This window comes from Sarcophilus harrisii, chromosome 4 (genome assembly GCF_902635505.1).
Source record: "Sarcophilus harrisii chromosome 4, mSarHar1.11, whole genome shotgun sequence".
Taxonomy (NCBI): Eukaryota; Metazoa; Chordata; class Mammalia; order Dasyuromorphia; family Dasyuridae; genus Sarcophilus; species Sarcophilus harrisii.
In genome coordinates this window covers 127,997,760-128,022,897 of record NC_045429.1, presented here as the reverse complement: position 1 = coordinate 128,022,897, position 25,138 = coordinate 127,997,760, and the positions used below count along the sequence as shown (strand labels likewise).

The following is a 25,138-nucleotide window of genomic DNA, read 5'->3' as shown; positions in this document are numbered from 1 at the left end:
AAATTCCCATAGGTATTCAGTTAGGCTCTGAAAAGGAATAGAAGCAACTGACCTTTGGAGCCCAGCACTCTAGAAATTAGAGTAAATGCGTAATTGTGATTGCCTGGTGAAGAGTCAAGGTAGTAATTTTGGTAGCATTCAGTACATCCAGATACCTCTCAAAAAGTATAAAGGGTTGATGGTTGTAAGCAACGTAAATTTGGAGATACTTCTGGAAATAGAAGAAGGAGTCAATCATTAAATATTTCTACTATGAAATGTCTGAATTATGTGGGACCAACTGAAAGATTCTGAAAAACACCAGGAACAATTCTGATATGGTTTCATTGAAAGAATAGGAATCATACTGGCAGCACATTGGGACACAAAGAGGTCTTTTTTTTTTTTTTTTCCTGTGTGAACGGTCCCATCTATTTGGGAGCAAAGAAGAAATGACATACATGGGGTGTTAGCATTTATTGTTGTTACAATGTACAAGTCTGTACAAGCCTTGTGCAACTTCCATTGAAATAGATATAGTCCTAACTGCCTTAAAAAGGAAATAACATTTCACCAACTCTATGGAATTAGCCATAAATTCATTAAAACATCATACCTTTTTTAAATGAAACCTGAAATACACTTTTTCATTTATTCATTGCGTCTAAACCCAGAACAGAATGATAGTTTTAATTTGTACACTTCTTGGTTGCACCTTATATAATATTATATGATTAATATTTCAATTTGTTGAAATTTCCAGGATCAATTGGCTGATATTTGCTGAATTGATTAGCTGAAATTAGTTGCTGTCACTAATAATATTTTGTTTACATTATGAGACTGAGGTATTACCAAAAGCTGCTGGAGGCATTCAAACTTATTTTGTTCATATTGGATTTCTATTTTTCCTCTTGATATTTGTATATAGAAAAGCTATATGTCTGGATATAGATTCATATTATATATATATACATATATATATACACTTTATATAGAATGTAGTTATATATACATAAATTCATTATATAATACATAAATATACATTGTAAATAAATATATATATCATATATACTATTATACATATATTATAAATATATATATACTAATACTATTTAGTATTATTTTACTTCTATCCCTATACTTTTGTAGTCTTTTGATAAAGTAGGAGTGTTATCACATTCTATATTGAATCAAATACAAATATTTGAACTCTAGGTAAACCTATGTAAATTATCTTAGTTCAAACTCATCCTAATTATCCACAGAATGCTAAGACTCCTCGATTGTTCTGGAGATGGTCGATTCTGTCTCTGCTTTTTCTTAGGAGATCATCTGCTTGACCTTAGTTTGTCTTTCTCTACTCCCTGATGGATGTATTGTCTTTTATTATCCCATTTACTCTTGTAACATGGTCAATGGAGTTGAGAGGAAAAAGACAGTCTCTAAGCAATTCACTCTCAAGGAATTGCAATTCTCACCTCCCCAAACTGGAGTTATCTTCCATTCTGTTCACTACTTCTAAATTAGCTTGCTATTTTAATCTGTAATCCAAGAGAAGTGGATTGATCATCTTCACCCAATCAAAAGATTGTACCATGTCTTTACCCAATGACCCTAAGTTCCTATGATCTTTATAAACTGATTAAAGACTTTTTCATAACTAGTTTATTTTTGAATGATTGCTTAACTCAATTGAGATTAAAGCATTCTGTAATTAATTAGGATGGTGATAGACTCCCATCCTCAACTAACAAGCTGCAATATATGTATGGATCAGAACACTTAAATTTTGTTTTTCTCTAGAAAAACCTCCTTTTGCAAAGCAAGCAGGTACAGTATAATTTGTATTAGCCTTATTTCTTAAATAGGATAATTCAAAACATTTTCTTTTACCTAATTTTGGATTGCTTTAAATTTAATTTTGAGTACAATTCTTATGTATCTAAAACATTGGTGGGAGTTCTCAGTACAGGTTAATTAAATCCTTTTTTTTTTTTTAATGATAAGCTCTTGATTGCCCACAGCACCTTGGTGCAATAAGAATTGCTTCTTATATTTATTTCTCCTTGTTTGTGAACTGAGTTTTTTTTTCCTTCCTTATACTTTTCTCCCTCCCAAATATCCTATAATCCAGCTTCCCTAGACTACTTGTGTTTTCTTATATGTGACACACTGTTAACTATTTCCATGTCTTTGTGCTGGCAATTAGCGCCTTTCCACCTGAGATCACTTTTCATTTATACTCTTTTTTGTGCTTTGTATTGTTATTTATATATTTATTATTTATTATAATTATTTATATATTGTCTATTGACTCTGATGGTCAGGGAAGATTTTTTTTTCCTGAGGCAATTGGGGCTAAGTGACTTGCCCAGGGTCACACAGCCAGGAAGTGTCTGAGGCCAGATTTTAACTCAGATCCTCCTGACTTCAGGGCTGGTGCTCTAACCACTGTGCCACCTCACTGCCCCATCAGGGACTATTCTTGCCTTGCTTCTCTCCTGATTACTTAGCATAGTCTGTTACATAGTGAGCACTTAATGAATATCTCTTAACTGACTAAATGATACTAGACAGCGCCTAGTGTTTGATTTTCCAAAATAAAAACTTATTGAGATTAAACTAAGATCTTAAGCTATACTTAAAAAGGAGTAGTGACAAGGTGCTATGATTAGAAAGTAAAATTGGGGAAAAGAGTAGAATATTCAGCAAAGAAGAAATTTAGACAGAACAAAAGATGATAAATCTTGACTAACCCTAAAATCTTAACAGAATAAGGAATATTAGGCAGCAATGGATAGTGGAAAGGTCAATATATTTGTGGTTTCAATAGTTTTTCAGTTGTGTGTGACTCTTCATGACCTCATTTGGGGTGTCTTGGTAAGACTAAGTTACTTGTTCAAAATCCCACAGCTAATGTGTGAGCCATATATGAGTTCCAGAAGATGTTTTCCTGACTCCAGACCCAGTATTCTATCCATTTTTCTACCTAATTATCCATAAGGTCAATATACTTGAATACAAAAGACTTCAGGGTTTGGCTGTAATACTTATTAAATGTGTAATCTTAGGTGAATCCTTTAGCTTCTTTTAGCCTCTTTATTGTTATATGGAAATAAAAATACCAATTTTCCCCAACTGAAGCACAATTCCTCAATTTAGCAATGGAAACCAAGACCTGGCTCATCCTGCAAAGCCAAAAAGGCCAGGTAACAGATTCTATGTTGCCTGAAAACCTAAGTTTATAGAAGCATATTTTCAAATGATCATTAGCATCCCTGAGGGATGAATTATTTGGTCACAGTACCTCAGGAAACTCTACTAAGGAATAGAAAGTTTGTGATCTCCATAGGTAAAGTGATCAACCACATTGAAGAAATCAAAGATCACTGAAAATTTAAAGTAATAAATGTTCTTCACTCACAAACTTGTTGTGAGAACCAAATTTATTATACTGAATGACAGTGCTTTTGTAAACTACAAAATCCTATACAAATATAAGTTTTTATTATTTAAACAATAAGAAAAAATAGCCTTAGAGCTAGAAATTATCTTATAAATCATCCAGTATTTCAAGTTTTCAAATTTCAAAGTAAGAAAACAGAACTTTAGAGGCTTTAAATTATTTTACCAGAAATAATCAGAATTAGTGTCTAGATAAAAAAATTAGTTCTTTTGATCCCAATCTAGTATTATTTTCTTAATAAGTTCAAAAGATACACCTATGGGGACAGCTAAGTGGTGCCATAGTGCACAGTGTGCTTGGCCTAGAGTCAGACTCATATTCCTAAATTCGAATTTAACCTCAAACATTTATTAGCTATGTGACCCTGAGCAAGTCATTTAATCCTATTTGCCTCGGTTTCCTTGTCTATAAATTAAGCTGGAGAAGAAAATGGCAAACCTCTCCAATATCTTTGTCAAGGAAACCCCAAATAGGGTCATAAAGACTTGGACATGATTTTACAATAAAATGGGGACAACAGTGTTCTAGGATTCCAGGGTTCCATATTATCTATATAAACTTCACTGATCTAAAGGGAACACATCTTTTTCTAAAAAGCATTTCTTCTGACTTTTTAACAACTTGGTACTTCTGACAAATAAAACAAGTACAGGAACATTAAAAACTATGCTTTGTTTTTGTCCTTTAAGATGCCCTTTACTGGAACACAACTCTCTATATTTTCTCATGTGTCACTAATGTAGATTTAACAAAAATCCAAGCATGCTACAGTATAAAAGCTGTATTTACCAGCAGAGAAACTCACTTGCTATGGTACTTAGTGAGCAGAGGTTCATATCTGAGGATATAATAAATAAGACTAAAAATAAGATGAGTTTTGGGATATGCTTGTGTGTGTGTGTGTGTATGCTTAAAAATGGACATAGTTTTGATTAATTTTGTACCAAAATATATTATATTGGTATGGTCTAGTGAGAAAGAAGCATTTTGGAATGATTAAAGCACTGGATTTTGAATGAGAAAGATGAATTCTAATTCCACTTTAGAAGAAATTGTTCTATTCACTTATCTATCTATCATTCATGTCTGTCTGTGTGTATGTATGTTATCTTTCAATATCTATCCATCTTCATGTCTGGCACTGTGCTAAATTCTAGGGATAAAAAGAAAGTCAAAAATATAGTCTCTACCATCAAGAAGTAGGCAGGCCGCTGTATATCTGGATACCCTGGATCTAATAATATATATATATATATATATCAAAGGAATAAAAAATAAAATAAAACTGGAAATATAGGAAGAGGCCAGGTTGTGAAGGGCCTTAAAAGCCAAGCAAGGGATTTTATAAGAGAAGTTTAAAATTTTCATTTTTCTTCAATGTTAAATTGGGGTGGTAATATACATCTACCTAGTTCACAGGCTATGGTAAAAATTAAATGTGATAACGCATTTCAAAGTAGCTTTTTTAAACCTTAGAGCACTAGATTAATTTGAGATAATGTTATTGTTGATAACTCTAAATACAGCTTTTCTATATTGTTAACATTAGTCTGGAAATGTTTCCTTTTTTAAAAGTTATTTAAAAGCACCATCGTCCCCCAAATGGAAATCCACAGTTTTCTGTCATCCTCTACTAAATTTTTATGTCAAAGAAGTGAATGAGGCTAGTATTGTTTTACATAAATATGTTTTAACCTACATCAAAGTACATCACTGAAAAACTTTGATATCTGCCAAATAGGCTTTCTTTCAACCTAGAAAAGATTTGGATCATTGTTCTATATCCTTCAAAAATGTGTTCTGTTTTTCAACTGCTTTTAACAGCAGAACTGACAGCAGAATAGAGAAAAAGATATTCTCTGAAATTTTAGCATATCATGGCACAAAGAATCAAAATAAGGTCTTAAAGCCTTATATAGCAAAGGAATAAAATAACATATATGTGTATATATATATATATATATATATATATATTTTTTTTTTTTTAAAAGGAAATAATGCATTTTTTTAGCTAGTAACTATAATCTGACATGGAGAACTACTTGTGAGGGCTTTCACCTCAATGTAGGTCTCCCTCGTCCCCAAGAGTTGGATAGAGAACTTTGTGAAAATCAGAGAGTCTGGAGGATTTGAGAACCTACTTTTTGAAAGCTCATTTTACTTATATCCACTCTTTTCTCTGCAACTCTTGCAAAATTCTTTTGGCTTTAAACAAAAGCAGTGAAATTATCTTGATATAACATATATATAATCCCAATTTTTCCTTATCACAAGAGTTGTTATTATAATGCTATCACTCTGAAGTTACTGATTTTCAGAAAACTCTCAAATCACCAATGTACTATTGCATTCCTCCCCAGAACTGATTCACCTATTAAATTAGGTGATTCCTTTGATGTTTTTTTTAACACAGTTAAAAAGTTCTCACAAGTATAAGGAGCTCCTCTCCTGTGTCATATTACAGCCTCTCTGTGTCTTCTTTTTCTATGTCATTCATTCATATCTTTCTAACAATGTTTCCAGAGATTCCATCATCTAATGTTTGTTTCTGGAAGCTTTCCTCTGATTCTTTTAACATCAGTTCAAATATCACAAAAGCAAACAAACAACAACAATCCTGTTATGCATTCATTCATAGTACATACAACAAATAATTGATTTTCTACTACGTGTAAGGCACTGTTGGGTGAATGGGCCAAAAGTCATACATAATAAGATCAATACATATAGATTAAGTCTAAATTTAGAAGCACTTTTTCTAAATAAAACTACTTTCTGAGTATCCTTTCAACTTCCACCATGAATATGATATTTCTTTGAAATGGAAAAAGAATGTAGAGATACATTCTTAGCCCTTAGGAAAAAAAAAATAGTACTCTATCTGAATAAGATAATAACATTGGCAAAGGTGCACAAAATGTTTCTTTTCTTTGTTTTCTTTTTGTTTTTCCTCTTAAAGGCAAAATTAAATAATCTGAAAAATAAATCTAAAGTCAGAAACTTCAGTATCGTGGGAAAGATACTTGGAAGCAAAATTAGACATCCCTTTGACTTTCCATTCATCCTTTCTATGTGACTGATGGTGAACTAGGTTTTCTAGCTGGGAGAAGATTACCACTATAAGTTAAATATATATTTAGGAATGAAGGATTAAATTATTTTATAAAATAAACTTAGCTTGAGATTCTATCAAAACTTTACCAAGACAGCTGCCTAAAGGTCAGTTGCAAGCAGAGCCAGAATTTATGCATGTTTAACCTTTATTATCTAAAAAATGCATGTTTCCACAGCAGCAGTCAATGAGTCTCCTGGATGATACATGATAACTGAAAAGAGAATACTCCTTAGATATTCCCTTTTTATACCTCTATTCTTTTCTCATGGTAACAAAGTTAAAACAATCTCCTGAACTATATACCTGCTTATATTCCAAAACTTGAGTTTATGCTCATTTATCTGTAATATATCATCAAAGAAAAAATCACTGGTAAAATATATAATCAAATTTGTTTTCAACTGTTTCCTTTCCTTTGTCACCTATACCTGTCTCTGAAAATGTCTTCAGTAAAATGAATAATAAGAATAATTACTCTTTGGGTTAATAACCAAAACATTCTATACACTTAATTCACAGTAAAAGTATAAAGAGAGCAGACAAGTATATAGAGAGCAGACTGAAACCAATGTCATAATCTCATAAATTGAGATGAAGAAATATAGTATATGATTGTGTAGTAGGCCAAATATGGAATTAATGGAATAATATGGAATATGAATAATATGTAATTAATGTCTTAATATTTCATTTTTCCAAATACGTGTAAAGAGAGTTTTCAACATTCATTTTTTTAAAACTTTGCATTCTAAATTTTTCTTCCTCTGTCCCATATCTCCCTCCTTCCCAAGACAGCAAGCAATCTGATAGAAATATATGCAATTCTTTTAAAAATATTTTATGGACTTGATTTCTACTAATACTTCAGTGATATGGCTACTCCTTCCACCAATGCAAATCATGATTCCTCAATGGCTTAATAGTTTGATAATAGCAGAAAAATAATCTACTAGCCATTAGTAACCTAGGATTAGTGCTATTTTCTGGATTATATAATGAAAAAGAAAATCAAATTTTTCTATACATTTTACTTTCCACATTGATGGCAAATGGCTATCTGAGTGAATTTTTATGATATATCAGTGTCAATACTAGGATAATTAAAAGAGTACATATACAAATTTTAACAAATGGGATTCACTGAAAAATTTTTTACTGTTGACAGAAGCATGAGAGACTGTAAATGGGGAATGCTATAGGTCTTTAAGTCTGCATCTGGTGATGAGCTTCTACTAGTTGTTTTATTATATAGTTTTTTTTATTTTTTAAAAGATTGATTTAAAAGAGGTTTATTATTGGGTTTGGAAGCAAGGTTAATGCATAGTTAAGGAAATAGGTAAAGGTAGAGATAAGGAGGGCACTGGACAGAGGGTCCAGGGGACAGAAAGTCCTGACATGCCAGGCGTGAGGCTGCCACGTTTGGGACCTCTGCAAAGAGAGGGTCCCAGCATGGTCCTTTTATAATGAGAGATTTAGCTAGAGGGGTCTGTGGGTGGAATCCGAAGTTGGCTCAGATCTGGGTGGGGCTGGGACAGGCCCAGATCTTCTATTGGAATTCAAAGGGACCAGGATTTGTGAATCAAAAGGTAATTACATTAAAAGAGGTTTATTATTGGGTTTGGAAGCAAGATTAGTTAAGCATAGTTAAGGAAATAGGTGAAGGTAGAGATAAGGAGGGCACCAGACAGAGGGTTCAGTGGACAGAAAGTCCTGACGTGCCAGGCATAAGGCTACCATGTTTGGGACCTCTGCCAAGCTTCTACTAGTTGTAAGATCATTTCATGGCAATGAAGATGGCTTCCCATACTGGCTTTTTTTTAATAGGAAAAATCCCATCTCTTGACATGCATCAGTAATATTTCCCTAGTTTTCCTCATTTCCCTGAGACTCCAAGACAGTTATTAACTGGACAGAGAGAGAGAAGAGAAAAGAGAAGAGAAAGAGGTGTTGCTTGTTTCTGCTCCTAAGGTCCACACTTGGAAATTTGTAATAAATTCAGAGGATTGAGGAATAAAGGGAGGAAAGAGAGGGGCTTCCCACATGGTTGACTACAGATTTTTCTTCTTGTTCTCATACAGTGAAGGGCCTTTTTCATGTCTTTGAATGGTTTTTGAGGAAGTTTTCCAGAAACTGAGATGTCTTCTGACCAGGTGGTCAATGCATATAAAAAAGCTTTTTCTAAACATTTTCTCCAGTTGTGAAAATGGGAGCCCCAGTACTGTTATCCTATTTTATTTTGAGAAAACTAAGACTCTGAAAGAGGTTGAATAACTTGTCCAGAATCATATCAATAGTTAGTATTTAGATCTTGAATGTGAGTCTTCTAGGTCTAAATTCAATATTCTTTCCCCTATACCATGCTGTACTCTTTTGGATGATTCATCAATTAATACTAAGCTATGAGTTTTTTAGTTTAGGTGGCACAATGCATTGAGTGTTGGACTTGCAGTCAGAAAGAAGGCAGTTATAGTCTTGCCCCACTTACTACCAATGGAACCCCAGGCCAGTCCCTTGATTTGTTTTGAATCTCAGTTTCCTCATATGTAAAATGTGGATAATAAGAGTACCTCCCAGGGCTGTTGTGAGAAACAAATAAAATAATTCTGTTAAGCTTAAAGCACTATATGAATGCTAAATGTCCTTAATATTTTTAAAAGTAGTTACCAAATACTCCAAAAACATCTTATGAAAATCACTATCCAAAATCTTATTGTACTATGTCTTAGTATTCAACTAAATTTATAAAATTATAAAGAAAAACTTAACATAATTCATAAGGAAACATGTAAAAAAAAAAAAGAAGGTACATGTATAACAAAAAAAAGTTTTTATGTGTAATTGATGAAAATAAAAATAAAAAAATAATAAACAGATATATTACAATACTATAAGAGATGGATGTACTCAGTGGTTAAATTAATTATAATTGGGGCGGGGTTTTCCCCCTTAAATGCTGCTTTAACTGCACTATTTTGTGGGTTTTTGAAAGTGAAATTAACTATTGTACATGTTGTATTTAAAGTTTTTAGATAATTTTTTAAATAAAATTTTTAAAATGTTGAGTGTAAGTGATCTGTCTCTCATTACTTCAATCAGTTTTCTATTCTTAAAGCACATCTCCTCATTGTGCTTAATTAGGTACTTTATCAATAATCACCAGGCAACAACCACCTGAAATGAAGGTGAAGTGCCTATGAACTTGTCCAACTCAAATCTTTTTTGGTAAAAGAAATATCTCATCATTATACACTCACTAATGGCTAGCATGTCCTAAAAATGATATTTTTAATAAAGTTTTTTTATGAATGTCATCAATACAATCAAGGTAAACTAATTTGATATGTTCTGCAGTCCAAAGGGAAGGTAGCATCATTATTTGGTGCACCTTCACTTGAATAGCTCAATACCTCATGAGGGCCCAGATGCAGGCACTAAATTAATCTACTCTTCCTGGCCCCGCCCCCGCTTAGAATATCTTATATGAAGAAATATGAGTTGGTAAAGTTGTTCCTGGACTACAGTTTATGAAGGAATGAAGTTGTGAAAGGTGAGACATTTAGTAAGATAATTTGGCACTGACTCAAAAATATCATTGATGTGTTGTTATCTGAGAAGTATTTAATAGAGATGGTTTGGCAGATACCTTTATGCCATATTTTAGCAGGGAAAAAATGAAAGCAGACAAGCTGCCAAAAAGGAAATATCAGAAGTCCCAAAGAAATATGACCAGAGAGTTATTTCCTTGGCAGAGAGGGATCTAAGACGAAGTCACAGATTTAGATAATGCCATAGGAAGAAAAAGTGGCTTTATCTGGTGCTTGATTGAATGGGCATCAAATTTTGGAGAAGAGGAAATTCAGAGACAATCAGAATTATGAAACTTTATCTAAGATAAACAAAACCAAATAAATAGATTATATAGAAATAAGGATGAGAAAAGGGACTTCTAAGTTCATTGTTTAATGCTGGAGGTAGAAAACAAAATTTTCAGATTATTTCATCTAAATCAGCACAAGTTGTAAGTTTATTAATATAAGCATTTTACTGAATATTTAAAAGACTCTTAAGTGTAGTACCAAATCTGAAAGAATGTTTCAGAATACTTTTCACAATAAATTAACAGCAGTAATAGGAATTTGTTATTAATTTTTATGGTTCTATTTGCTAAACTGCATCATATTCAGCTAAGATTAACTTTTATCACAAAATCAGAAATTTAAAACTAGAAGAAACCTTAGAGATCATTTAGTTAATTTATTTTATTTGGTAGACGAGGAAATAAGAAGCCTGTAAGGAGTTATAGGCATCCAAGGTCATAGCGTCAAGACCAGGACCAAACTAAGAATCTCTAGATGCCTGGCTCTTTATATTACTCTGTAAGCTGTTGTATAAAGTAGAACATCACACAACCTCAGGTCTGGTCCCTTGCTTTGAACTGCTAAGACCTAGATGCACAAGTGCTGGCATCTTCCCAATTGCTCCTGGGGATAGCTGCCTCACTTCCCTGACTATCTAATGAGGTATGCTCCAGTGCCAATTTCAACAACCTTCATCTGACAACGGATGGCCTCTAGGGTAGAAAGTATTTTTTTAATGATGAATAAGAAGAAATATGATGCAGAAGGCAGTGGACAAATGAATTGAGGAGAAAGTTGCTATCATTTCAATCTGTCATTACTTTTAAGAGTTTGAATTTTGCTTGAAATAAAATAAATCCACCTAAATTAAAAGTGTCTTCTTTATTGTGTTATTTTTAAAAATCAGATGCTAGCTTTCTTCAAACTTTTATTCCTTTTTACTATTGCAGTTAATTTTTCTAGAATCCAAACTTCTCTTCTTCTCAAAGAATTTTGACAGATACAATTTTATACCAAATAGTCAAGTGTAAATAGAAATTTCATAAAAAGTATTAGGTGTCCAAAGGAGTCTCCAAGGGGATTATTTCAAAGTCTATACTTTGAGATTAAAGGTTAGTGACAAAATTCATTGCTAATAGAATTACATGATATACTTCACAATATCGTGTAGATTTAGTTCTTAAAATCTTAATAAAGTGTTTTATTTCTTTCTTTTCCCAGGGAGATAATAATTTTTCATTAACTTTATTTTTCTGGTAGCCTTTGGTTGCTATTTTTACATTTTATTTCTTCTATTTCTATTTGCAGGTAGAGATTGAAAAGCTGGATTACCATCATTATCTGCCTCTGTTTTTTGATGGGCTTTGTGAGATGACATTTCCCTATGAGTTTTTTGCTCGACAAGGAATTCATGACATGCTGGAACATGGGGGAAACAAGATACTTCCTGTCATTCCACAGCTCATTATTCCAATAAAAAGTAAGTGAACTGGTGAAAAAAGAATCACTGAATTTATATAGTGTTGGTTTTTGACAACTTGCTAATTAAGCAATAAAACATGACAGACTGAGCACATCCTCAGGTTTGATGTAACCCTCAGTAAATTGGTACGATATTAGGCTATATTTCCAAACCCACATTATCTGTACTGTGCTGTGGTTTGTCTACAATTATTAAAGACAGAAGTCTGATGTAATATGAAGGAAAAAGCTAATTTTATAATTTGTGGAGTTGTGTATACTTATCTTTTCCCTCTACTATCATAAAGCTCATATTATTGGGGGAGGGGGAAGAGAAGAATTCCAAAATTAAGTTGTATCTCTAAAAATGAGTATTGAGAGAGAGAGAGAGCACGCCAGTTTTTTATATCTTTAACTTCCATCTATTAGTTCTTATGTAAAGATTTCATACACTTTTAGGTCTTTTTTAAGTTTTAGCATATTTTAAATGTTGGGTTACATATTTTTTTTAGTCATGACTCAAGAAAAGATTTTAAAAAACTGAATTTTTTTCATTATACTATGTACCTTTAAAAATTTGTGAATAATATCAAAATTGTCAATTCTCTATGATTCAACTGTTGCTGCAATACAGTGAATTCCCATTTAAAGCTTGCTACCTTGTCTCTTGATTCTCTAAAAGAGAATTATAGCTTACCAGTCAGCCAGCTTGTAGACCACTCCCACATCTCCACTGAGACAGAGAATGAAACCAAAGAAAAGAAGATTGCTACTGGGTGTGAAGAGTAATATGGAAGAAAAATGGCTCTTTAAGTTGAACCTTATTAAAAAGCAGTTTTCACTCCCCCACATGTATCAACTAAGTAAGGGGTTGCTTCTCTCTGAAAGACTTCTATAAGGATATATAGTGCTGAGCTATATTAAAACCTTTTTCAGGAGTGATTTATCCTTCTTTCTAGCAGATCACAATTTTTGAACAGGTTAAATTCAAGTTGAAAAGCTACATTTCTTAAAGAATATACACATACTGCCATTGGATGTTTTATTGATAAATAAAAAGGTACCAGAACATTCTCCCTACTGACTGACAATATATTTTCCAGCCTTTTCTTATGCCCATCAAAGAAGAAAAGATATTATACATGAAATATTGAGAGATTTTTACCCTCTGTTCCTCAGCTAAGTTAGTCAAATAACTTTTCAGCTTCTTTTCTCTGTTTTATGTTTAGCTCAAAGAGTTCATGAGGAAAAATGGGAAAGTTAGAGATTAGATAATTTATTATTTGAGATGTTTGAAATTAAAACTTGAACTAAATTTAAATGACAATGTTGCAGGTAAATGAGCTAGTGATAATTGGCCTTATTTCACATAGTTTTATCTTTACACTTAAAAAAAAATAATCAAGAGACAGAGGAAGTCATTTTATTCAGATTTATTCAATAAGCATTTAGTAAAGGGCCTACTCAGTACAGTAAATTATGCTAGATTCTGGGGGAGAGATAAAGAAAAATAAAACTTAGTCTCTACTTTCATTGAGCTTACAATCCAAAAAAATGTAAGGGCAAGAACCAATATAATGATGTTAGTGATGAGTGGCTTCCATGTACCATTTTAAAGTTTACAAATTGTTTTACAAATATTATTTCATTTATTTCTGCAAACAACCCTGGAGGGGAGATATTCTATTATTAGCTCATGTGTAAATACTATATTTTTAGAAATCTAGACTTATGATTTCATTGGTGTAATGTTAAGCATACATTGTTGAGGGTACACTTCCTACCAATGTAGATTAACAATTGTTTTGAAATCTAGAGAGTAGCCTACCACTGAGATATTAAGCATTGTCCCCAGGGTCATACAGCCAGTATGTGACAAAGCTGGAAGCTGAAACAAGTTTTCTAAAAGGCTACACTTGTTTTAACTACTTGCTTTAAATGTTTTAAATGATCATAGGAATTAGGGAGAAAATGATTGCATCCAACAATCCATGTAACAAATTTTAAGTGTCAGCTATGTTCACTGCATGCTAGTGCTCTCTCACAAGTCCATTTTGTATTTAAAAGATTGTAAAATAATTTCTTCATGTTAACTTTATGAGGTAGCTAACACAACATTAATTATCTCCATTCTACAATTGAAGATGAAATTCAGATAGTTCTATTCTTCTATTAGAGATCCTTTGATGAGCAATGAAAAAAAATAGAAAAGTATAGTAAATATGGCTTGTCAAAGAAAATTGCCCACATATGATTTTGTTAATTTCTGGCTCAGAAAGCATTGTAAAGGTGTCAGTAGGTCTCATATATTACTATGTGGGTCTGTAGTGATATCCAGCTTAATAATGCTAAGTTCTTGTCCTTATTTATAAACACATGGAAAACATTAGCAATCTCTTTTAGCTAAGTCTCCTGTCAAACCATGAAAAGAATGACTATCATTCTAGCACAGTATGAGTAGCATTACATGTATAAGCAACATCTTCCAAGTAGAATGCTGGAATGTGGCTAATTGATTTAGAAATACATTGAAGCAGATAACTGGCATAAAATATAAAAGCTATGGTACTCTCCTAGTTCTAAAGCATCTTCTTAATATAACTTTGACTCTTTTAACACTACTATCATTACATACCTAAATGATAAACATAAAATTCATTCATAGAAAATCACTCCCTTTATAGTTAACTGTCAAAAATATTCTGGAAGACCTCTATAAACATATACATATTGAGAAAAATATATTTGTTTTTTTCTACAATTTTTGATGGTATCATTGACCATAAAATTTATATCTTCATATATCTAGGTATCTAAATGTCTTAGTGCAGTTTTATGTTATAAACATTGTTATAAACAGTTTATAGCTTAAACTGCTCTAAAATTTTTGAGACAACATATATATGAGACATTATATATAGTCTGTTTATATATATATATATATAGATAGATAGATAGATAGATACATATAGATATATAGATATACCTATACTTATATTACATATCTGTACATACAGCCAAAATAAATGGACATTACAGCATGTTCAGGTCAACAAAATTAGATAGATAGATAGATGGTTAATTGTTTGATGATTTGCCTTTTAAAAGATTGACAATACTATACTGACCATGCCAGAACTATTTTTAATATCTTGTTAACTATTCTAGATGCCTCAAGTTCTTCCCTGCTCCAGTCCGTACCACATACCATTACCTGTTATGTTATAAAGAAATGGACAAAGGCCAAAGTTAATGATACTTTTTAATAGATATAGTATTAAGTATTTTAAGTTAAGTATTTTAAGAAGTCAACTTGCAAAGTCATTCACTGGTTTTAGCTTCAGAAGTTAAATCACCTAGGGGCAGTGACATTGACATCAACCAAAGGCCCCAAGATCAATCAGAAAAGGCTTATTAGCAAAGAAGTGGAAATTCTCAGGACAGGAATCTAGTTAAAGATCTCATTCTAGAGATCTTAGAAGTGAAGGTGTATAGGAAAAATAAAAGAACCATGGGAAAAAAGGGTTTATTCAAAAGATTTCATTTCATTAGATCTGGAAGGAATCCCCATTAATTATGTTCTTGACAAGTGATCCAGTATCTTTTTCAAAACCTCCAGTTTGTGGGAGATCATTTTTTTATAGTAGGCCATTTCACTTTGGATCACACATATCATTAGGAAAATTTTTGTACTTCAAGTCTTTGCTTTTCAGCAATTTCTATGCATTTGTTTTTCTGCGTTCTGTCTTCTGGAGCCAAACAACAAAGTAAATCTAATTCCTCATTTAGCCATTCAAAGGTTTGATGATAATTATCATGGCCCCATAAGTCACAAAAAGCTTAGATACCCCCATTCATTAAAAAAGACAGTGTTGCTAATCGTATCTTTGTTCTATATTTTGATATAATTTGAATCATCCATTTTTTTGAAAATTTAAATTAGTTATATTTGGAAAAAAATAAATATTAACTTCCTTCACCTAAAAAAAGGACTAATAAGGTTACTTATCTTAGTTACCAGACCCTGAAAACAAGGATATGTTTTTGCCTTTGCTACCTACAGTTAATAAGCAAAACTGATTAATGTACCACTTGCAGACAAAAAGGTAAAGAAAGAAAAGGTAGCTAACCATCTTTTTTAGGATTTATTCTAACTTATAATAGTGACAGAAATGTCATGTTGTGCATGCATTGCAATAAATTGTGTCCTCTTATTTAATAACTGAAGAGGAGCTGAGGATATGCTTACATTACATGGAAACAATGAACTAGAAATAAATAGCTGATATTTATAAAGAGCCCTAAATTTTACAGAGCATCCATCCTATATTCATTATATGACTTGATTTCAACAACAATCCTGTGAGGTTCTTATTATAAGTATTGTTATTCCCACTTGATAGGGTTTTTTTTGTTTGTTTGTTTCTTTGGTTTGTGTGTTTTTGTATTGGGTTACAAGTTACATGGTAGCCTCCAAATTAAGAGACAAGAAAGCATTTATTAGTAATCTTAGCAGGGAATTAGATGAGAAAAGAAGAATGCATCCAACATAACTCAGAGCAAACAGGGCAGATTAAATAGATATGGAAAGTTAATGTGACAAACAGCAAGGTTCTTGGGTAGGTAGAACTAGGAGTCATGGAGTAGATGTCTTAAAATAAAAACATCTAAAAATTCATAATTCTTTTATTTCAAGTGTTTCAACTTGAACTCATTTTCTATATATTTTATATATGCTGGGACGATTTTCTATATATTTTAGAAATGAAGCCTTTATCGGAACCTTTGACTGTAAAAATGTTTTCCCAGTTTGTTGCTTCCCTTCTAATCTTGTCTGCATTAGTTTTGTTTGTATAAAAACTTTTCAATTTGATATAATCAAAATTTTCTATTTTGTGATCAATAATGATCTCTAGTTTTTCTTTGATCATAAGTTCCTTCCTCCTCCATAGGTCTGAAAGGTAAACTATCCTATGTTCTTCTAATTTATTTATAATCTCATTCTTTATGCCTGGGTCATGAACCCATTTTGACCTTATCTTGTTGTATGGTGTTAAGTATGGATCAATGCCTAGTTTCTGCCATACTAATTTCCAATTTTCCCAGCAGTTTTTGTCAAACAGTGAATTCTTATCCCAAAAGCTGGGGTCTTTGGGTTTGTCAAACACTAGATTATTAAAGTTGTTGACTATTTTGTCCTTTGAACCTAACCTATTCCACTAATCACCCAGTCTATTTCTTAGCCAATACCAAATGATTTTGGTAACTGATGCTTTATAATATAGTTTTAGATCTGGTACAGCTAGGCCACCTCCATTTGATTTTTTTTTTTTTTCAATTAGTTCCTTTGAAATTCTTGATCTTTTGTTTTTCCATATGAATTTTGTTGTTATTTTTTCTAGATCATTAAAATAGTTTTTTGGGAGTCTGATTGGTATAGCACTAAATAAATAAATTAGGTAGTATTGTCATCTTTATTATATTTGCTTGACCTCTACCCCCCCCCACAAAAAAAAATATTTTTCCAATTGATTATATCTGACTTTATTTGTGTGGAAAGTGTTTTGTAGTTTTGATCATATAGTTCCTGATTTTCCCTTGGCAGATAGATTCCCAAATATTTTATACTATCAGTAGTTACTTTAAATGGAATTTCTCTTTGTAACTCTAACTGTTGGATTTTGTTAGTGATATATAAGAATGCTGATGACTTATGTGGGTTTATTTTGTATCCTGCAACTTTGCGAAAGGTATGGATTATTTCTAATAGCTTTTTAGTAGAATCTCTGAGGTTTTCTAAGTATACCATCATACCATCAGCAAAGAATGATAATTTAGTTTCCTCATTATCTACTCTAAGTCCTTTAATCTCTTTCTCAACTCTTATTGCCAAAGCTAGCATTTCTAATACAATATTGAATAGTAATGGTGAGAGTGGGCAACCTTGTTTCACTTCTGATCTTATTGGGAATGGTTCCAGTTTATTCCCATTACATATGATGCTTACTGATGGTTTTAAATAGATGCTACTGATTATTTTAAGGAAAAGTCCATTTATTCCTATACTCTCAAGTGTTTTTAATAGGAATGGATGTTAGATTTTATCAAATGCTTTTTCTGCATCTCTTGAAATGATCATATGGTTTTTTAAATTTTGTTATTGATATGGTCAATTATGCTAATAGTTTTCTTAATATTAAACTAGCCCTGCATTCCTGGCATAAATCCTACTTGGTCATGGTGTATTATCCTGGGGATGATTTTCTGTAGTCTTTTTGCTAATATTTTATTTAAGATTTTAGCATCAATATTCATTAGGGAGATTGGTCTGTAATTTTCTTTCTCTGTTTTCAACCTATCTAGTTTAGGTATGACACAGAAAACATGTCTGTGTCATAAAAAGAATTTGGTAGGACTTCTTCATTTCCTATTTTTTCAAATAGTTTATATAGCATTGGGATTAATTGTTCTTTAAATGTTTGGTAGAATTCATATGTAAATTCATCTGGTCCTGGGGATTTTTTCTTAGGGAATTGATTAATAGCTTGTTCCATTTCTTTTTCTGAAATGGAACTATTTAAGCAATTTAGTAACTCCTCTGTTAATCTAGAAAGCCTATATTTTTGGAGGTAGTCACCTATTAGTATTTCAAACTATATCCCATAGTCACTCTACCTCAGCATATCCAAAATTTAAGTCATTATCTTTTCCTCCAAATTTAATTTTCTTTTAAACTTTCTTCTTTCTGTCTAATGCAATAACGTCCTTCTAGTCTACCCAACTTCATAACTTTTTACTCTTTTCCCACATACCCAACCAATTGCCAAATCTTGTCATTTCTATCTCCTTAAAATGTTTCATATCTGTCCCTTTTTATTTAGATGGCCACAAACCTATTTTAGGCCCTCATACTATTGTATACTATTGTAATATTTTCCTATTTGCCCTAAGTCTTTTCTTCTTTTCAGAACTCCTACCTCATATAGCTGCTAAAGTAATTTAACAACAATGGTTCATTATTGTCTCCTTGTTCAAATATAGTGTGTCCCAAAAGTTTTAGTGCAATTTAAGCTAATCTTAACTTTTAAAACATTTCAATATCTGGCCCATTTCCAACTTTATTATACCTTAATCACCTCCTTGCATTCTATAGTACAAACAGGTCTTTTGCATACACTTTTTTTTTCATCTTCTCTTTCTCCTTCACTGTCCTTCATTGATGATCCCTCATACCTGTAGTGCACACCTTCCATACCTCTACCTCTTAGAATCACTTGTTTCTTTTAAAACTCTTCTCAAACACTATCTTTTCCATAATACTTTGATGATCACCCCAGCTTCAAGTGCCTTCCTCTTCCCCCACCCATTTGCCTCTTATTTATCTTAAATTTATTTTATGCATACTTATGTTATGTTGTGTTTCCAAAAGAAAGTAAGCTCCTTGAGGGCAGGCACTACCTCATTTTTATCTCTGTAACCATAGTGAAGGATACATAGGAGACTTAGTAGGTACTTATTGACTAGTTGATTAATTCAGCCTAGTCCTCCTACAGACTTCCTTATTCTTGTTGATCATCACTCCCAGTTTGTAAGCTTTGCATCATCCCTAAATGCCCCTTCCTTGTCTTCTTTTTAGCAGCTGCTCTCCTTTTCTAATCTGGCCAGCATGGCCCTGGTGACTCCTACTGCCAACTGCTTCATTTGCACCAAATGAAGTGCTTCTCTTTCTGCTGGGCCAGCATGATGTGACACTCTTGCTGCCTGAAGCAACTATACTAGCTTCTGGTAAATGCCAGTGCACATGGAGCCTCACAGCCCCTGCCCATCACAGTCATTCAGCCCTGGCCATATATAATTGCCAGAGGAAGTCAAAACGGTATTAGGGAACCTACTATGGCTAAGGTCATCTTTGTTCTTGTATCAGAAGAAGAAAAAGTCAGTTTTAATAGGCAAGGAGAAGTTAAAATGTTTCTAACAATTACATGATATTCCACAACCTAAGAACTTTTTAAATAATAGTCTCAGATTTAATGGAAAATCTGAATTTCAGGATAAAGATGATGAGCCCTTCATAACAATTGTGTGTGCATTCATGCACAGTATGCCAATGGAAGTCATAATAAAGTCACAAACAGCAGCACGTTCAGCCTTCCTTCACTACCAAAGGCTCACATGGGACCGACACCTTTAGAGGAGGGCAGATATATTTTTGATACTAAAATCTTTGTCCCAGAACTTCCTCCTCTTTGCAGATGTAGAACCTCCTCTGCTCTCCTTTACCCAATATTATACTTACAGGAATTCTTAACATGGGGTCTGTCAGTTTAAAAAATATTATATTGTATTTCAATATAATTGGTTTCTTTTGTAATGTCATGTGTTTAATTTTATGCATTTTGAGGCTGTTTTTTTTTACTTTTCAGATCCAAATTTTCTGTCTCTCTCTACTTTGCTCATTTTAAAAAGACAAGAAATATGACACCCATATACATATTCACTCATACAAAGCATTTTAAAACATTTTCCATATCATCCCCCAAACCCTAAAAGAAAAAGAGAAACATATTCTTTCACCTGCACTCAATTTTATACACTTAAAAACATTCTTAGACAGGGTCTTCATCAAGCTGCTGAAGAATTCCATGACCCATACATAAAAAGCTGTTAAGAACCCTTATTTTAAGAAAATAACTTTGTAATTCCTCTACCCAGAAAGATGTTACCGCTGGTATGGAGGAGAAAGGAGCTAGTCCTGATCCCTTAAAGTCATGAGGGGAAATACAAAGCAGTGGAATTAGCAGTTTGCTTGAAGTTCCCCCCTCCCCAAACCAATATACATCTTCCTTCATCATCATTTACTCTCCTAGCCCCATCACTAGTTCCTCTCAAGGCTTGTATTAAGGGACTATGCCAACCATTTCTGATCAGTGTCAATGTCTACTTTCATGACTTACCATTTCATGCAACTTACCATTTACCACTATCTTGTCAATGGAATACCATATCAGTTGGGGTTCTCTTTATTCTTTAGTTAACTCATACCACTCCCCAATCCATAATTCAGAATCTACTGCATTTTGCCTTTTTTTTCCACACATTACTACATTATCCTATCCATCCACCTATTCTCAGTCCTGTCTTCAGTCATTAAATGATGTGTCTTCAAGAATGCCAGCAGTTTTGTTAAACTCCCCTTCATCCTAGATGTCTTCCTCACATAGTTTCAATTTCTTTTAATCCCAGAATCTTTGCTTTCTGTAGATGACTACTGCTTATTCATGCCCCCTGACACACCTGTCTAGGAAGCAAAATCAATGTATATTGTACTCTTCTTCCATTTTCTGACCATCATCAGGAAAACTCTGCTCTTCCATTCTTGTTTCTGTCATGTACTCATTCCAAAGTCACTCGCCCTTACTTTGTTATCTGAATTATTTCAATCTCAGTCTCTGCCCTCATGCTAAGGAGACTGAGAATTCACTTTTATGTCCAGTAAGACATCCTTGCTTCCAAGTTCATCAAATTTCTTGATTTTGTTTTACCTAAATGCTTTCTGCCTATGCCTACAGAAGGAGGAGGAATACCCATTTTATTGAGCTCCCTCCACTAGTTTCTTGACTGAAGAAGGAGGACACTTCCATCAGGTTCTCTCTACCAGTCTCTTGCCTAGGTCTACAGGAAAAAGAGGAGCATATTGTTTCTTCTTATTCTCTCTACCAGTCACTTGTCAATACTTTACAGGAAGGAAAAAATACCATTCCATTGTATTCCATTCACCACTTTTTTTAACTGCCCTCCCCAAGAAGCTAATTCTCCTGACTTTGAGAATAGAGAGTCACAGAAGAGTTAAGATGAAGAGGGTGACAAGAAAGTAAGGGTAGTCCTTAGTGTCAAATGCCAAAGGAAAGTCCAAGAAATTTAATCAAAAAAAAAGATCATTTGATTTGTGGCTAAGGTTACCTTGTATTATATTCTTGTTACCTTGTATAAAACTGTTTCAAAAAAGTAGTACTAAAAAAAAAGCCTGTTTGAAAAAAGTTGGAAGAATGAGTAATGAGGAAGTTGGAAGAATGAGTAATGAGGAAGTGAAAGTTGTCATTGGAGACTTCTATTTCTATGAGTTTGACCCCAAAAAGGAGAACATAACGGGCCATTACTTGAGGAAATGGCACTGTTGAAGAAAGTTATGGACTGTTTTGTTTTGGGGGTTTTTTTCCCAGAAGTGGTAAATTTAGAATGTTTATGGGATGAAAAGAAGGATCCAGTGAAAGTATTAGATAAGGACACAGAATAATTGAAGCAAAGCTCTTCCTGACCTAAAGCATTCTTTGTAACTTTTGGATTCACTTGAATTTGTCCCTCCTGCAGCTTCCTATTCGTGTCAAAAGTCAGGTCAAGCCAGGGCAGGGTGCCAGGAGTGGAACCTTGTTCAAAGCCAAGGCCCATTGCCAAAGGAAGTCAGTTTGGGAAAGCATGGGTAAAGAGATGTGTAAGGTTGTTGAAAAGGATTAGACCAGGAAATGGAGCCAAAGGTCAGGAAAAACATAGAATCTTTATGGGGTTATCCAGGGTTGGGCCAAATTTGCTCTTGAGCTAGCAATGTAACACACTTGGTTCTCTCTTTTATTTCCTAATGTCTACTCTAGTTGTATCCCATCTATACCTTACCATGTCTCATAAATTGTTCTAGAGTTTGGCTGGATATGTATAATTCTCATTGCTCAAGAAGAAATTTTGAAATGCTAATTTGTTTTGTTGTCAGAGGGATTATATTCACATAATTATTAAATAAATAAAGGTCATTTCTACTTTGGGTCAGAAAGACTAAAAGTAGTACTGTCCAATATTACTGAATGTTCAATGGCATGATAGTAGCATTTCATTTTAAATATATTTTTGATATTTAGTTTTTTTTCTAATTCAATGCATTTGCACCCTATTAAAATATACCTTTTGCTATGTACTCTTAATTATAAGTGTTTTTATGTGAATTTACATTTCTTGTCATATAAAAATCTATTAAATGTCATGCTTATATTGGAAACATTAATTCTGGATAAAAGTATAAGATACCAAACTATTTTCATTTCAATTCAGCAGTTATTTAATTAGGACACACTTGGTGCACTGGGCCAGATACTAAGATGAATAGCAATAACAAATAAATACCTCAAGATCTGAGGTTTCATTGAAGAGAGAACACCCGCCTAAAAAAAAAAAAAAATATATATATATATATATATATATATATATATATATATGTATATGTATATATATAGAGAGAGATGTATGTGTGTATATATATATATATATATATATATATATATATATATATATATATAACCTGCATGGGCTTAGTGGATGTCTTTGAGCATTTCTGGTACTTAAAAATTCAAACAACTTGTTGATAAGGCAAATAATACAAATCTTAATACCAACACTAATAGATTATCCTTTCTGGATCCAGATTTAATAAGTAATGTAGATGATTCAAGAACATGATAGAAACTCTTCAACATCTTTGGAGGGTATAAAAATTGAACATCAACAGAATACCTGCCAAGTTGATCCATTTGATATAACTACATAACAGAAGTTTGCTATTTTTCTTGGCTTGGCAGATTACAAATTCTCATACAATAAAACTGTTTTTAGGAGAATGTCTACTCCAAACACGTGAAAACTTTCCCGGTGGGATAGATAGATGAGAATAATTTGTTCTAATGGCCATGAAAGTAGCTGAAGCTGATTCTGTGGAATGCTTAGTATTTCAAAGATACCAAAGTCATTCATAGTATCCTGAGCCATCACCAGTCATCTTAGGTTTTTTCTTGCCACTGGAGAGAATGAAGCTGGTTACTATGCCTCACTCAAATCCAATTCATGCTGTGATATTGGTTCTCCTTCAACAAAACTGATACAGTAAATCTAAATGTTAAAATATCTTTGAGAACTTAACTACATGGATCTACAAAAACTTAAGAACCTTTTTCTTGGTTATCACTATACCCAAAACTGAACCTTAAAATTGCATGAAACAAAAAGCTATCAAAATATAGATTAAAATAAAAATATATATCAGAATCACACGGGAACAGACTTTAGTTGAGAACATAGAAGATTTTATATCCAATTTTTTTCAATTACATGACTATTATTTTAGCCATCATTGTAATAATAGATAGAATAATAAATGGAGACCCAAAAATAGGACAGCAACACATTCTAGAACTTTTTTCTGAACTCTATTTTAAAAGATAAGAATAAGATCATTATCATCTTCATTCACCTGCTGAAAAGGCTTCAGGACATGTGATACTGACCACTATAACAGGCAGACTATGAGAGTGCATGAAACAGACTGAATACGTGAATGTTTTATGCATTTACAAGATAGAATTGAAAACCTATTACCAATTTTAGATAAATGTTTCATATTCCTTGTTTCCAATGCTGTCCTTATTTTCAAGTCATAGAGTAATATGCTGGAGACAAATGCAAAGCAATCATGAAAAATTAACTTTATCACTAAACATTCGTTAGATAAAATGACATCTAAAATTGATGAATTACTTATATTTAAAGAAGGTAAATGAATTCCTCACTTTATAAAAATTCTAGAAATTCCTCATAATTAAAAATTTAAAAAGGATGAAAAAATGCCAAAGTTTTAAATGATTTTAAAGAAGAGGAGATATACACACTTAAATCTCAGGTATTTGCTAGAATGGACATATTCTCCTATGATATATAACAGGAAGTACGAAAACAGTTAAGGGCCTGCACACAAGGCTATGTTCATTAGTTATTGCCAACATAACAAACACAGAAGGAAAGATGAAGTTGTTGATAAATAATCTTAAGGACAGGTATTAAATGCCAACATGGCAAAAAGTAACCTGAGAATAGTGGAAAGGCATTAGAAATCAAACATATAGTAGAAAATTTGAATGCTGCATCACACAATTGAAGACTAATGGAAATTTCCAGAGCAGAATCCAGAAAACAATATTTTTTTTTAGAAATTCTAAATTCCTTTAGCAATTGAAAGCAAAAGTTAAAAGGATTTGATATTGCTGCTGTTTAGTCATTTTTCAGTTCTATCTGACCTTCTGTGACCTTATTTGAAGTTTCCTTGGCAAAGATACTGGAGTGCTTCACCATTCCCTTCTCTAGCTTATTTTATGGATGAAGAAAGTAAAGCAAAGAGGATTAAGTGACTTGCCCAAGGTCACACATCTAGGAAGTATCTAAAGC

The 25,138-nt window shown here is 32.7% G+C and overlaps 1 protein-coding gene across 5 annotated transcripts in view; it reads left to right on the top strand.

Moving 5' to 3' along the window:
- The window catches only part of PACRG (parkin coregulated), a 610,713-nt gene that overhangs the window by 318,600 nt on the left and 266,975 nt on the right, over positions 1-25,138 (top strand). For all 5 annotated transcript variants that reach the window (XM_012549456.3, XM_031968391.1, XM_031968394.1 and 2 more), the window contains one exon: positions 11,729-11,900. In XM_012549456.3, coding sequence (XP_012404910.1) covers positions 11,729-11,900 — 172 coding nt within the window. The remainder of the gene's footprint in view (positions 1-11,728; positions 11,901-25,138) is intronic.